General features: G+C 37.9%; 1 protein-coding gene across 2 annotated transcripts in view; it reads right to left on the bottom strand.

The window, feature by feature from the left end:
- The window catches only part of TGFBR1 (transforming growth factor beta receptor 1), a 52,934-nt gene that overhangs the window by 14,531 nt on the left and 25,940 nt on the right, over positions 1 to 12,463 (bottom strand). Inside the window, exons 2-4 of one of the 2 annotated variants that reach the window (XM_032860698.1) lie at positions 9,052 to 9,297; positions 6,529 to 6,771; positions 1,304 to 1,534 (exon numbers count right to left, since the gene is read on the bottom strand). In XM_032860698.1, coding sequence (XP_032716589.1) covers positions 1,304 to 1,534; positions 6,529 to 6,771; positions 9,052 to 9,297 — 720 coding nt within the window. The remainder of the gene's footprint in view (positions 1 to 1,303; positions 1,535 to 6,528; positions 6,772 to 9,051; positions 9,298 to 12,463) is intronic. The other variant, XM_032860699.1, reaches the window with a different exon arrangement.

Genomic DNA, 12,463 nt, shown 5'->3' with positions numbered 1-12,463 from the left:
CCAGTTTTTTTAAAAAAAGAATACACAACTGCAGAAATGTGAAACTGACTGTATACTGATGACATTTTAAAAATTAACAGTAGTGTGGTCAGGTTGCATTAAGATTCCTTAATCTAAAGATACAAATGAAACGTTGTTTATGGATAAAAAGATGTATTATCATATCTTTGGCTTCAAATAATTCAGAGGCAGAGTAGGTGGAATCAGATCAAATACGACTGGCAATGAGTTAATCACTTTTGAATCTGGGTGACAGGCTCTATTCGCTCCATTTTTCTATATATTGGAAATTTTCTAGAAATAAACTCTAAAAAAGAAACAAGTAATAACTGCTTACTGATAATAAATTCAAAAATATAGGAAAGCAAAAGAGAAAATCATTAAACAGTATTCTGAAGAAATAAATACTTGAAGAAAATGGGAAGGGAGAGGAGGAAAAAGAGGACCATAGGTCTGGCCAATCTCAAAGAGAAAGTGGTAGCACGCATCTGATTGCAGGCAGGGATGATGAGAGTGCTAACACAAGTCTCTGATGAAGCTACAAAAGCAGGAACTATGGGCACAACAGTAGAAGCCGGAGCCAAGACAGTAGATGAAGTACAGGGTGAAACCACTGGTCCCCCGTCAGCACTCATTCTGACTCTCCACTGACATAGCTTCTGTGCTTCTTGCAGCATCGAACTCATCCAGGGCCCCAGGCACCTGTACCACAGGCAAGAAAGTGGCTAGACGGTTGGTTACCTATGGGCATGGTGGCCCTGGAGAAACTATTTCTCTACTTAATGGAATTGATTTAAAAGTTTATTTAAAAGACTACTTAGCCCCTGCCAACTTAAAACACAGAATACACTGAGAAGTTATTTTTAATAGATAAGGTCATTAGTATCTATTAGAATGCCCTAATGGTCATGAAGAAATGTAAAGGAAACAGATCTCTGGGCTCTAACTTACCTCAATATTTTGAGCACCCAGAGTTTATAAAACTCTATCTTTTCTATGCTATGACTATACTCAAATAGCTAACTGCCTAAAATCAAATAACAAAAGCACATCACTTTTAAATTTAAAAATGGCTCTTTTATCTTATAGAACAATTGGAGATTTAGAAGCATGTCATGAGTCAAGAAAGTCTTTAAGAAGTTCCTGTTTGTAAAGGTTTCTTATATATTCTATTTGACTTAATGGGTTTAATCTGTATGACAAACATTTATTTCTCATCAAATCTGACAGTGTTTAGGAGCTGCATTTGTAGAAAGGCTCAAGCAGATTTCATTATACTCAAAGAGAAGCAGATGTTACTGACCTTTATTGTCTGCTGCTATAAATCCCAGGATGTTTTCATGACGTAACATTACGGTCTGATAAATCTCTGCCTCACGGAACCATGAGCGCTCTTCTCTAGAGGAGAATATTTTAACAGCAACTTCTTCTCCTCTCCACTTTCCCCGCCAAACTTCTCCAAATCGACCTTTGCCAATACTTTCTTGTAACACAATAGTTCTTGCAATTGTTCTCTGAACAAGCAATGGTAAACCTGAAAATGAAAATAGGCATTAAGGAGTGACAGAATAACTCCAAAAGCTCTATCTTTAAGGAACTTACAATCTCACTGAGGAGTGACAAACTACATTTGCAAAAAATAGTAATTCATAATAAAATGAAAATAAGATAATAAATATAATAGAAGAATCTAGAATCTGCCTAGAGAGTCCAGGTAGGCTTTATAAAGTAAGTTGAATTTGACTGTCCTTTACAGAAGGGATAGGACCCCAGGAGAAGAGGAGAGAAGGTTTTCAGGTAGAAGGAATATTAAAGCAAAGGTAGAAGAGGGAAATGAATGGATGAAATGAATGGATGTTTATGGAACCAGCTCAGTTAAACAGAAGGTGATGTGTATGGGAAAGCAGTGGAAGAGAGGAAAGCTGTCAGAGTATGAAGGGTACGGAATGCTGAGCTCAAGATGACCACTGAGAGGGGTGCCTGGGTGGATCAGTGGTTAAGCATCTGCCTTTGGCTCAGGTCATGATTCCAGGATCCTGGGATCGAGCCCCACATTGGGTTCTCTGTTCAGAAGGGAGCCTGCTTCCCCTCTCCCTCTGCCTGCTGCTCCCCCTGCTTGTGTACGCACTCTCTCTCTGTGAAATAAATAAAATCTTTAAAAAAAAAATGACCAATGAGAGCTATGGATAAAACAGGAACTACTAAAAACTTCTGAAAAGGGTTCATGAATGAGGAGAAGCAATTTAAAAATCTTATTTTAGAAGAATGAATCTGGTTAACGGTTTTATTGATGGGAGGAGAAAAGTATGTGAACACAAACATAAAATCAGTATGTACAATCCATACTGATTTTAAAAAATCAGTAAAAATTACCACACAAACCATTTCAAGACAAGTAATTTATGTGCTAGGAACTGGCTGCATAGGCAACATTAGTATCTTAAAGAATGATGCCAAGTAACTGAACGTGGTGATGGGACGCTGGCATTATTTCACCATCTGAACATGCCCTATTCTAAAATATGTATTTTTAAAATATTGCCACACTTACTTGTTTACAGAAAAGGATTTTCACTACCTACAACATTTCAGTATCACTATATATGGGACTATTTCAATTTACTCAATACCATACCCCTCATAGACTAAGTTAAGTGTTCTATTATACTGACCCTGACAATAAAAATACCAGTATAAACCATGTTCTACAAACTACTATTTCTTTCAGACAATCTATACACATAAATTTGTGTAATTTATAATCTATATTCAGAGTTCCTTGCTAGACCAAATTAGCCCAATGGTAGTACATGAAATTATGTGCTGTCTTTGGTTTCCTGATGTGAAATATTTCTTAATTGAAATGTTAAGTCTTTAAAGTGATCAGAAGTTTTTTCTCTTTTCATCTCTAAGTTTCTCAAATGGGTCCTTTTCCTCTCCTTGCTCTCTATCCTCCCCACCTCTGGCAAAGCAGTTAGCAGTCTGATCATAAATAATTGTTTTTATGTTTATAAGGAGGCTGCTAGCTAAAAATAGATCTGTGAAAAATCCTTATTTAAATCAAGGAGCTCTTTTATATTATGAAGATTCTTAATTATGTGGTTTAGTATAGATACTAATCTATAAAATTTTCTTACAGCCTTTGAACGGGGAAGACTTAAAGTATACTTAAGAGTTAACTTCAGGAGGCTACTCTGGAAGTTAGAAAGGCAAGGAGTACAGAAGAAAGGGGAATTACACATGGGAAGTCTGAAAATGTCTAACACATTCATGTCCCATGTAAATGATATGGCCAAGAAAGGCTACCAGGACAACGAAAGTTTTTGTCTCCCCATTATCACTGGATTCTAGATCCCAAACTAAAATTCAAAGCCAAATCAAGATTCATCATATTATCTATATTTAGTTACCATAACTGACATGAATACATGAGCATTTTTAAAAAGTAGTAATTTTCTTCTAAAGAGAAAAATAAATAGGCCTAATTCAAATCTCTATGTTCTCTGCTTTCCTCTTCTCTATCCTTACAACTGCTTGAGAGAAAAACTTCCATAGGGAAACAGGGTCTGTGCAGCTTTGCATGCAGTGAACAGCAGAGGTAAGACCCGAACAACCTGCATGCACTGCTGTGAGAGCCCACAGGCATGAACAAGCATAATGAGCAGTGACCCTAAGAGACTCACTCTCTTTCAGACACTGGCACATGTGCACACACACTTGTAACAGCCGCTTAAATAAGGGTACACATACAACCTGTGATTCAAACTTACACAACAGGGATTAGGTTAGCTTCAGACGTAGAGCAGCCCACAGTTCCCAAGTTAAAGATACAGTCTTTGAGAAATAGAGATAGACCTTTCCTCCATTAAAGTCACGGCACTGAATAATAAACATATGAATATAACATGAAATGTTTAGTTTTACCTCTTCTCAATGAGCAAAAGAACTAAAGAAGGTATACATAAAGCCATTGTACTGATTCACAGTCATGAGTCCCCATGCATGAGACAGCGTTAAGGCTTTATAATGAATAGAAGGGAAACAGGTGGCATTTTCTGCTATCACTCAACACAAGATAGCTTCTGTCTCAATAAATCTGGAGGCCATTCAGCACATAATGAACTATGACGGGGAAAGGAGGCCTTCAACTAAGTTTTTTTGGTACAATGCAGCAAATTAATACCATATGTCAGATTTTTCTTCCAAGTATCTTTCCAAGAAGTGTAACACCTGTCATTTGGACAGAACTACAATTTATCAAAACATCTTATCTCATTTGAACCTCACAACAATCCAATGACGTGTACAGGGCAGGGTTCTTTACTTTCATTTTAAAGATAAAATAACTTGGGCATGAGACATCAGCTAACTGCCCGAAGCCATAGAGCTAGCAAACAATGTAGACAAGTTTTTGCAGAGTAAGGCATAAAAGGAAAGAGAGAAACTCTCAGACAACAGAGCTGTGGTTCCTGATGTATCTAAAAATACAGGTAAAATGGAAAAAGAGTGATTTCATTCTTGACTTCATGTCTGCATCCTGAAAAGTAAATAAATGTATTCTTATTCAGAAATCAGCTGCCATCCAGAAAGCAATTTCTTCTAATCCTTTAGGTAGGCTGATTGCCCCGGAGGCCTGATACAGCACTACCGTGCCAAGTGGCATAAGCACCTGTGATTTCTCTGGGTATAAGTCTGGCAACGAGGGATTAATTCCAAATGAGCTTTAGACAGCCTGATTTTCTGGGACTTTGGTCTTTGTTTATCATAGTTTTTTGATCTAGGATGACTTCTAGAATGAGCCAGATCTCCTTTGGTAATGCTTTACATTAACTCAGAATCAACTGGAAACTCCAGGGAAACCCTAAAACAAGCTCTCTCCTCTCCTCTACCACTCTGGCCCAAAGACTGTCACATCTTCAGTGCCAAGGCTGTTCCATCTCAATCCAAATTCTTGCTGCCTCCCTGCTCATTATGGTCTCAGGGATCCTTAAAGGCTGTCTTGAGGGACCTAGGTTCCAGTGGCAAGCCTGTGTTTGTCCAGTGCCATGGACAGAAGTCACTTACTGAACATACATGGCCAACAGACGACTTCAGACCAAGAAGTCAGTTTCTTCATACTTTTATGACTCAAAAGATATGCATATAAATCAATATATATTCATTTCCTTAAAATAAACAGACATTTGTCATTGCATGAACTTTTGTAGTACTGTATGTGATTTCATGCTTTACTCATATTCTCCCCCCCAGTCACAACTTCTGCTTTAATGTTCGTTTAGTCACTTAATTATAAAATTATAATATATAATTATAAAATTAGTGAGATTTTCTTTCTTTTTTAAATTTTACTTATTTATTTGACAGTCAGAGATCACAAGTAGGCAGAGAGGCAGGCAGAGAGAGAGGGGGAAGCAGGCTCCCCACTGAGCAGAGAGCCCGATGCGGGGCTCAATCCCAGGACCCTTGGCATCATGACCTGAGCCGAAGGCAGAGGCTTTAACCCACTGAGCCACCCAGGTGCCCCTAGTGAGATTTTCATTATGTATATTTTCAAATATACATATTTTCAAATCTTCATTTTATCTATGAAACAGGGCTTTCTTTGAAGTTGATTTATATTTTTCAAAAGACAGTATATCTCAGTATCTGTTCCATATTTGTGATGAGGAAACAGAAGCCCAAAAGAAGAAACACAGTTTAACAAAGGTCAGAGCCAACCAAAGACAAACTTGCACTGGAATCTAGATCTCTTGATTCCTAGCCCAGTGTCAAATTACAATATTGTGGAGGACAGGGGTCTGCCTCTCTTAGCATCCTTTCAAAGCACATGCAAGTGAAAAAAATAAATCCCTTTCAGTTTAAACATGAAGCACCACTGTACCAAAATCTACTTCAAGGGATGATTCTGGCAATTAGCCAGTCTATTTCTGAAACCACAAGAATCAGCAAATGGAACTGAGAAAAGCAAACATCACAGAGGCCATGGATCCATAAAACTATATGAGATAACAAGGTGGTTAGACGTTTTTTAAAGTGAGAAAATCATTAGTTTAATAAAAAATTAGGTCTGAGCTAAAGACAGCAATTTCATATGTTAAAAAAGCAAATAACCTTCACAATTCCAAACACATTTTCTGTCATGCTTGCTTTCAAGTATAAAAATAAAGCTGCTAAACAATCCTGAATAGAATGGGTAGCTGCAGATCATTTGAGTATTTGTCAACTTCAGCCTCATCCATAAGAAAATAATTATCCTTATTCTTTCTATCTCATGGAGCCATAAGGTGAGAAAGCTTTGCAATTTATACAAACAGGAAGCTGACTTACTTATTTCAACAGTAAAAGTACATTCTAATTTTCTATGCTAAAATAGTCATAGTCAGACTTCTATTGGGCTTAAGGTTGAACTTAGTAGTCACACTAAGTTTTAAACACACTAAGCCAAATTGGCTTAACCAACTAATAAAATAAATAATAAAGCTAACTTTTAGAAGATTCCTTAGGAAAAAGGAAAAATAATTCCCTTACCTGATCCAGAACCTGATGTCGTCATATCATAAATTAAATCTTTTAATGTAGTGCCCTCCGAAATAAAAGGGCGATCTAAGGAAGGATCCTCTTCATTTGGCACTCGATGGTGAATCACAGTACGGTTATGGCAGATATAAACCATCAACATGAGTGAGATGCAGACGAAGCAGACTGGTCCAGCAATGACAGCTGCCAGTTCAACGGGACCAAGGCCAGATGATGGCTTTCCTGAAAAAGGGCCTCAAATGAAATAAACATCAACAATAGCAAAAACACTGAAGGTGGCAACCGCAATTTCTTAATCCTCCATATTTCCTATACTTGGCCACTACTGCCGTTAGTCAGAGATCCATTCCAGAAGCTCACAGGGCTCAGATCCAGAACAAGTGAATCATCCAGTCTTCACCCATTGGGCCCCCCTTCATGATCACCAGCTCAGTCAACATCCACTTACTCTTCCTCTGCTCTTCAGCTTCAACTAAGGAAGTAACTTTCCCATTCTTGGGATGTTTATTTGATTTCTTATGATCCAATCCTAATTCTAGTGATTTCTTTTAAGAAGAAGGGTCCTTATACACTGAATACTTAATTCTCTAAAGATGGCTATTGCTTTTATATATGGAAAATCTTGGCTGATCTAAAGAATTCTGGTTAACAATTAATATATATGATGTTTCACTGCCTTTCGGTATTTAAAAAAAGAAGAAAATCTGAACTTTTTCTGTCTCTAAGAGATAAGCAGTGTTACCTTATGCTGAATGCATAAACAATATTTTTCTTTGTTCTTAAAATTGACATTTTTTTATTATATGTATTTGGTTAAGTATTTTTTTTTTCACTAATTTCATTAATTTTGCTAGCATATTCTTTTCTGTCTGCTTCTATGTCATTTTCTGGAATTTTTGCAGTAAGTATATTGGGTCACCTAGATTTATCCTCTATCTTAATTTGTTCACTATCTTTTCTCCCTGAATTGTAACACAATTTTTCAAGCTTGTCTTGCCTTAAGCTTTTCTCACACTAGGCTATAAAATATTGGTCTCCAGTCTGCTACTCACTTTCAGTATTACATTTTTTAAAATAATCAATTGAGCTTTTCATCTAAAAAAGTGATCTTTAACCAAAAACGAACGTTGGACTATCTGAAAGTTCTTCCCTATCATGACATCTACCCAGTTCAGTTCACTTCTTTTGAACCACTGAATCTTTTTATTTGGTAATTTTTTTGCTGTTTGCTTAACAGAGACCTGGGAATGAGGGATTTATGTATGTTTAGCATTAGAAATGAAGTTAGTTCTTCACAGGCTTTATGAGCCCTCATTTAGATATTTCGAGCCCAAACAATAGAAATGGGAAATTCTAGAATTACAATTTTCTTTTTCATATTAGAATTGCAGATACCCTGAACAGAACTCAGAAAAATTATAGTCCGATAGAAACTTGCCATGGGGAAGCTTCCCTGTAATGCTGAACATCTGGTTTTACTCTGCTGTTAGCACTCGAATGAAGTGCAGGACTGCCTCCCCCTGTAACCTGTGGAACTGGCCCTTTTCTGCTGGGCCACAGCAGTGCTTCCTACTTCAGTCAGCATGATGCCTGAACCAGCTGAGTGGAGAGTGAGCACTGTGGTCTGCCTCCCAGAGCAATGAAACCAGGTGATTCTTCCTAAAGGAGAATGGAGCCTTTGCTCCTATAACCTCCTCACCTCAAACCTCTCAGAGTTTAAGGTTTGGTGGGATTTGTAAGAGGTCCTTCCACTTACTTCTTTTCATATAGGTAGTCAATCTTCACTAGTCTGAAGTTATCTGCAGTATAAATTAAAGAAGTTTCTCACAAGCATAGGAATGAGGGTGGTATTCTTCCATCAATTTAGCTAGCATGAATACAAGTTTCCTGCATTTTTATATTCCTCTGATTATGACAGTAGAAATTTGGGATTTGAGGAAGGATAGGCTCAGACTAAGATCTTAAGCCAGAACCCGAAAATTAAACTAATCCTAAGAGTGTATAAAGCCTTCAAATTCCTGGCTCTGCTTGGACACTGTAAAATGTAAAACTACAGTGAAGGACAAAAAACTTAGAAATCATATGATTTATATACAAAGATCATAAAGCAAGGTTAAAATTACAAAATGAAGGTATCTGGGCTGTTTAGTGCTGCCCATTATCAATTACTTTAAAAGGCTGGATGATTATACAAGGAAAAGAAACCCACTCTAAGGATAAAGTAGGGAGTGCCTGAGGACATACTGCTATGGCAGTTTTGTCAGAATTTCGCGTTTAAGAGGCTAGCCTTTTAGGCCTAAGCGACCTCAGAGAAAGTCTATTACTGGAACCACATTGTCAAACAACACAACACCCACAAGTCGGGATCTTGGCTATTCCTGTAACTCTACAACCACTGACAAGTTCCTTCTTGCCTCTGAACTGGATTCTAAGATCCCTTCCAGTTCTAAAACCATGGTCGGAATCAGCTTTTCTTGCAGTGTTAAGAAAAAAAAATCTTATACAACAACTTACCAACTGTTGGGAGTTCTATTTTATTGCAATGGTCCTGGTTGCAGCAATAGGTTGTAGAAACAGACCCAGTTTTTGAAGACGGTGCACATACAAATGGTCTGTCTCGAGGAATTAGGTCAATTTCAGCTATACACATGCTATTGTGTATAACTTTGTCGGTGGTCTCTGTGACAGAGACAAAGCAGAGCCCATCTGTCACACAAGTGAAATTGTCTTTTGTACAAAGGTGGCAAAAACACTGTAATGCTGGAAAAAGAGAATAAGATTCTCTTAGAAAAAATTCTCCAGGTTAACAATTTGAAATTATCCCATATTCCCTAAAATAATACATTCCTGATCCTATTATAATCATACAATTTCTCTGCACTGTTCAAAAAACAAAACTCTTATTATTCTCAGAAGCTCCAAATTCTGTGAAAACCACACATACGTATGAGCCAAATATGGTAAAATCTGGACCCAGGTTTTCTTCTAAAACCTTTTTGCTTCCAAGTACAAATTCTTACAAGTAATTTCATTAAGTTAAGGCAAGCATTTGCCCTCCTATTTGAAACACAGTACATTTAAATTTTTAACGGTCATACTTACTCTTATCAGTTGAAAGCTATGTATTCACATACTCCCCCCACTGGGAAGCAATGTGTGAAAGTACTTCTACCTACTCACAGTAGGTTAGAAATGTCATTTGGGTGGACTGATGGCAATGGAGCAAAATGGAAATAGATTTGTACTAAGCCAGACACTCTTTCCTTTTGTGCAAACGCTAGGAAGCACCTACATCTTCTAGCTAGGATTAGTGTACTTGCTCAGTAAGCCAAGAAGACTGCACCAGTAATACATAAATGCTCCAATCACACACCCACCCATACACTGGAGAAACACAATGCTCCATGACCACTTGTATCTTTTGATCTTCGTGGCTCAAGAGGTGACTCCTTTCGGGAAGTCTTCCCCTACTTACCAACACCTTCCAATATACACAGACACACGGACACCCTCTCCACCATGTTCTCCAATGAGGCAAAATGCTGTCCAAAGCACACACTGCTTACCAGAATTGCTAGTTTTTTCTCTCCACTATGAAAGTGCAAGATCCATAGTAATCATTTCTGTAAATCGATATTTAACATGAGGCCTGGTAAAAACCAGCATTCAAAAAAATTTTTTTGTTAAATCAATGATAGAATGGGTACTTACAATCTCATGAAACTGCAAAACACAGGTAGTCCTTAAGTGCAAAGAAACTTGCCAATTACTTTTTGGAGAGGAAAAAGTTACAGTTCAGGTAATGTAGTATACAGAATGGCTACTTAGGATGAGACCAAGGAGGTCCACAAAGACTGTGTATTTAGAAAAAGAACAGCTCGGCAGGCAGGCCAGAAGAAAGCTAGCTCTCTGCACAGCTAACTTGCTGTGCAGGAAGGGTTAACTCAGCAGGGTTGAGTTGCTCAAATCCTGCACATTCTCAAGAAAGACCTGTTTTCAGGCCTAGCCCTTGGCCAGTCCCTAGGAAATGAGCTCTGAGCCCTTGAAATACTCTCCATGATAAGAATGGAGTCACAAGCCTGTGTGACTGAGCTCCAATAAAACCACTGGGCACGAAGGCTCTGCTGAGCTTCCCAGGCTGGCAACACCGTGCATGTGCGGTCACACTGTTGCTGAGCTATGGCATGTACCTGTGCTACTGCACAGGCTGAGGACACTTGGAAGCCGGCATCTGGTTTCTCCTGGGATTTGCCTTTTCCTTTTGATAATTTAATATGTATCTTTCCCACTGTAATAAACCATAACCAGGAGTACAGCTTTTCTGAGTCCCATGAGTCCTTCTGGAGTCCTTCATGGAGTCCTTCTGGCAAATCACTCAGCCTGAGGGTGGTGTTGGGGACCTTACCTCACTTGCTAAACCCAAATTCAGGAATGTCAGGATCCCTTGAGGAAGGGATTCTTGGTTGCTGGATTAATTAATATACTTGTTTATTACCTTTACAGACCAGCAAAGTTTTACCTTAATCATTATTAAAAAAAAAATTTGTTCTTTCTTCTTAGACGTTCAACTGTTTGAATTAACTCCTCCCAAACACAGTAAGAACTCAAAATGAGTATTTAAAAAGACACAATCATAGTTTAACATTTACAAATTATTTAATTTTTTCAATTTTGTTATTTAAATTCTATTTAGTTAACATACAGTAAATTGGTAGCTTCAGAGGTGATTTAGTGATTCATCAGTTGCATATAACATCCAGTGCTCATTACATCAAGAGTCCTCCTTCATGCCAATCACTCAGTTACCCCAACCCCCCCCCCCCCCCCCCCTCCAGCAACCCTCAGTTTTTTTCCTAGAGTTAAGAGTCTCTTATGGTTTGCCAGCCTCTGTTTTCATCTTATTTTATTTTTCCTTCCCTTCCCCTATGTTCATCTGTTTTGTTTCTTAAATTCCACAAGTGAAATCATATTAACATATAAAGATTATTAAAAGAGATGGTGGTTATTCATGGTGAGGTTTAGGGGTGATTATTATAGGTTCAATTCCCTAAAGAGGAATTCTGAATCAGAAACCCATGGACTGGTTTTAGGGATACATGAATGCCATGAAACTGTCAAATGTTGTATGTATTTGCATTTTGAAGGTTCATAGCTTTCAAGAGAATCACAAAGGGGTCTATCACCCACCAAAGATTAAAACCACCACCATAGGAGATTATCATCATTCTCTCCTGAATCCCCTTTACTTGTGGTTAGTCAACCAATATTTTCTTTTTTTTTTTTAAGATTTTATTTATTTATTTATTTGGCAGAGAGAGATCACAAGTAGATGGAAAGGCAGGCAGAGAGAGAGAGAGGGAAGCAGGCTCCCCGCTGAGCAGAGAGCCCGATCCGGGACTCGATCCCAGGACCCTGAGATCATGACCTGAGCCGAAGGCAGCGGCTTAACCCACTGAGCCACCCAGGTGCCCCAATATTTTCTAATCATTATTCTTATCAGTTACTGTGCCAAAAGCTTAGTGTACAAAGATTGGTATACATGGTCACAACCCTTGAAGAGCTCCAAGGCCTACAGAAGGAGGCTTTGTTAATTGATACATCACTTAATTAACACACAATTATTAATACAGAATTAATAATATTATTATATTAATTATTAATATATAAGTGATTAGTAATACATGATACAATGTGGTAATTGCTATATATATATATATAAATACTGTCATGAATATCCTCTCAGTTCTAAGATCTTCATCTTCTCCCTTAGCATATATGAAATGAGACCTAAACACCTGGCCTAACAATTAAGACTTTTACTTTTGGGGTCCAACTTACCACTCACATTACAAATGCAATCTAGGGCCTCATGCTTCTTACCATTATAACAATCATGTCTTTCAGGGCCATGGTCTTTACACATACT

The sequence above is a fragment of the Lontra canadensis genome, unplaced genomic scaffold, assembly GCF_010015895.1.
Source record: "Lontra canadensis isolate GAN:19392208 unplaced genomic scaffold, GSC_riverotter_1.0 scaffold19, whole genome shotgun sequence".
In the NCBI taxonomy this organism is placed as follows: domain Eukaryota; kingdom Metazoa; phylum Chordata; class Mammalia; order Carnivora; family Mustelidae; genus Lontra; species Lontra canadensis.
Note: the sequence above shows the minus strand (reverse complement) of the source record. Positions and strands in the feature narration are given on the sequence as shown.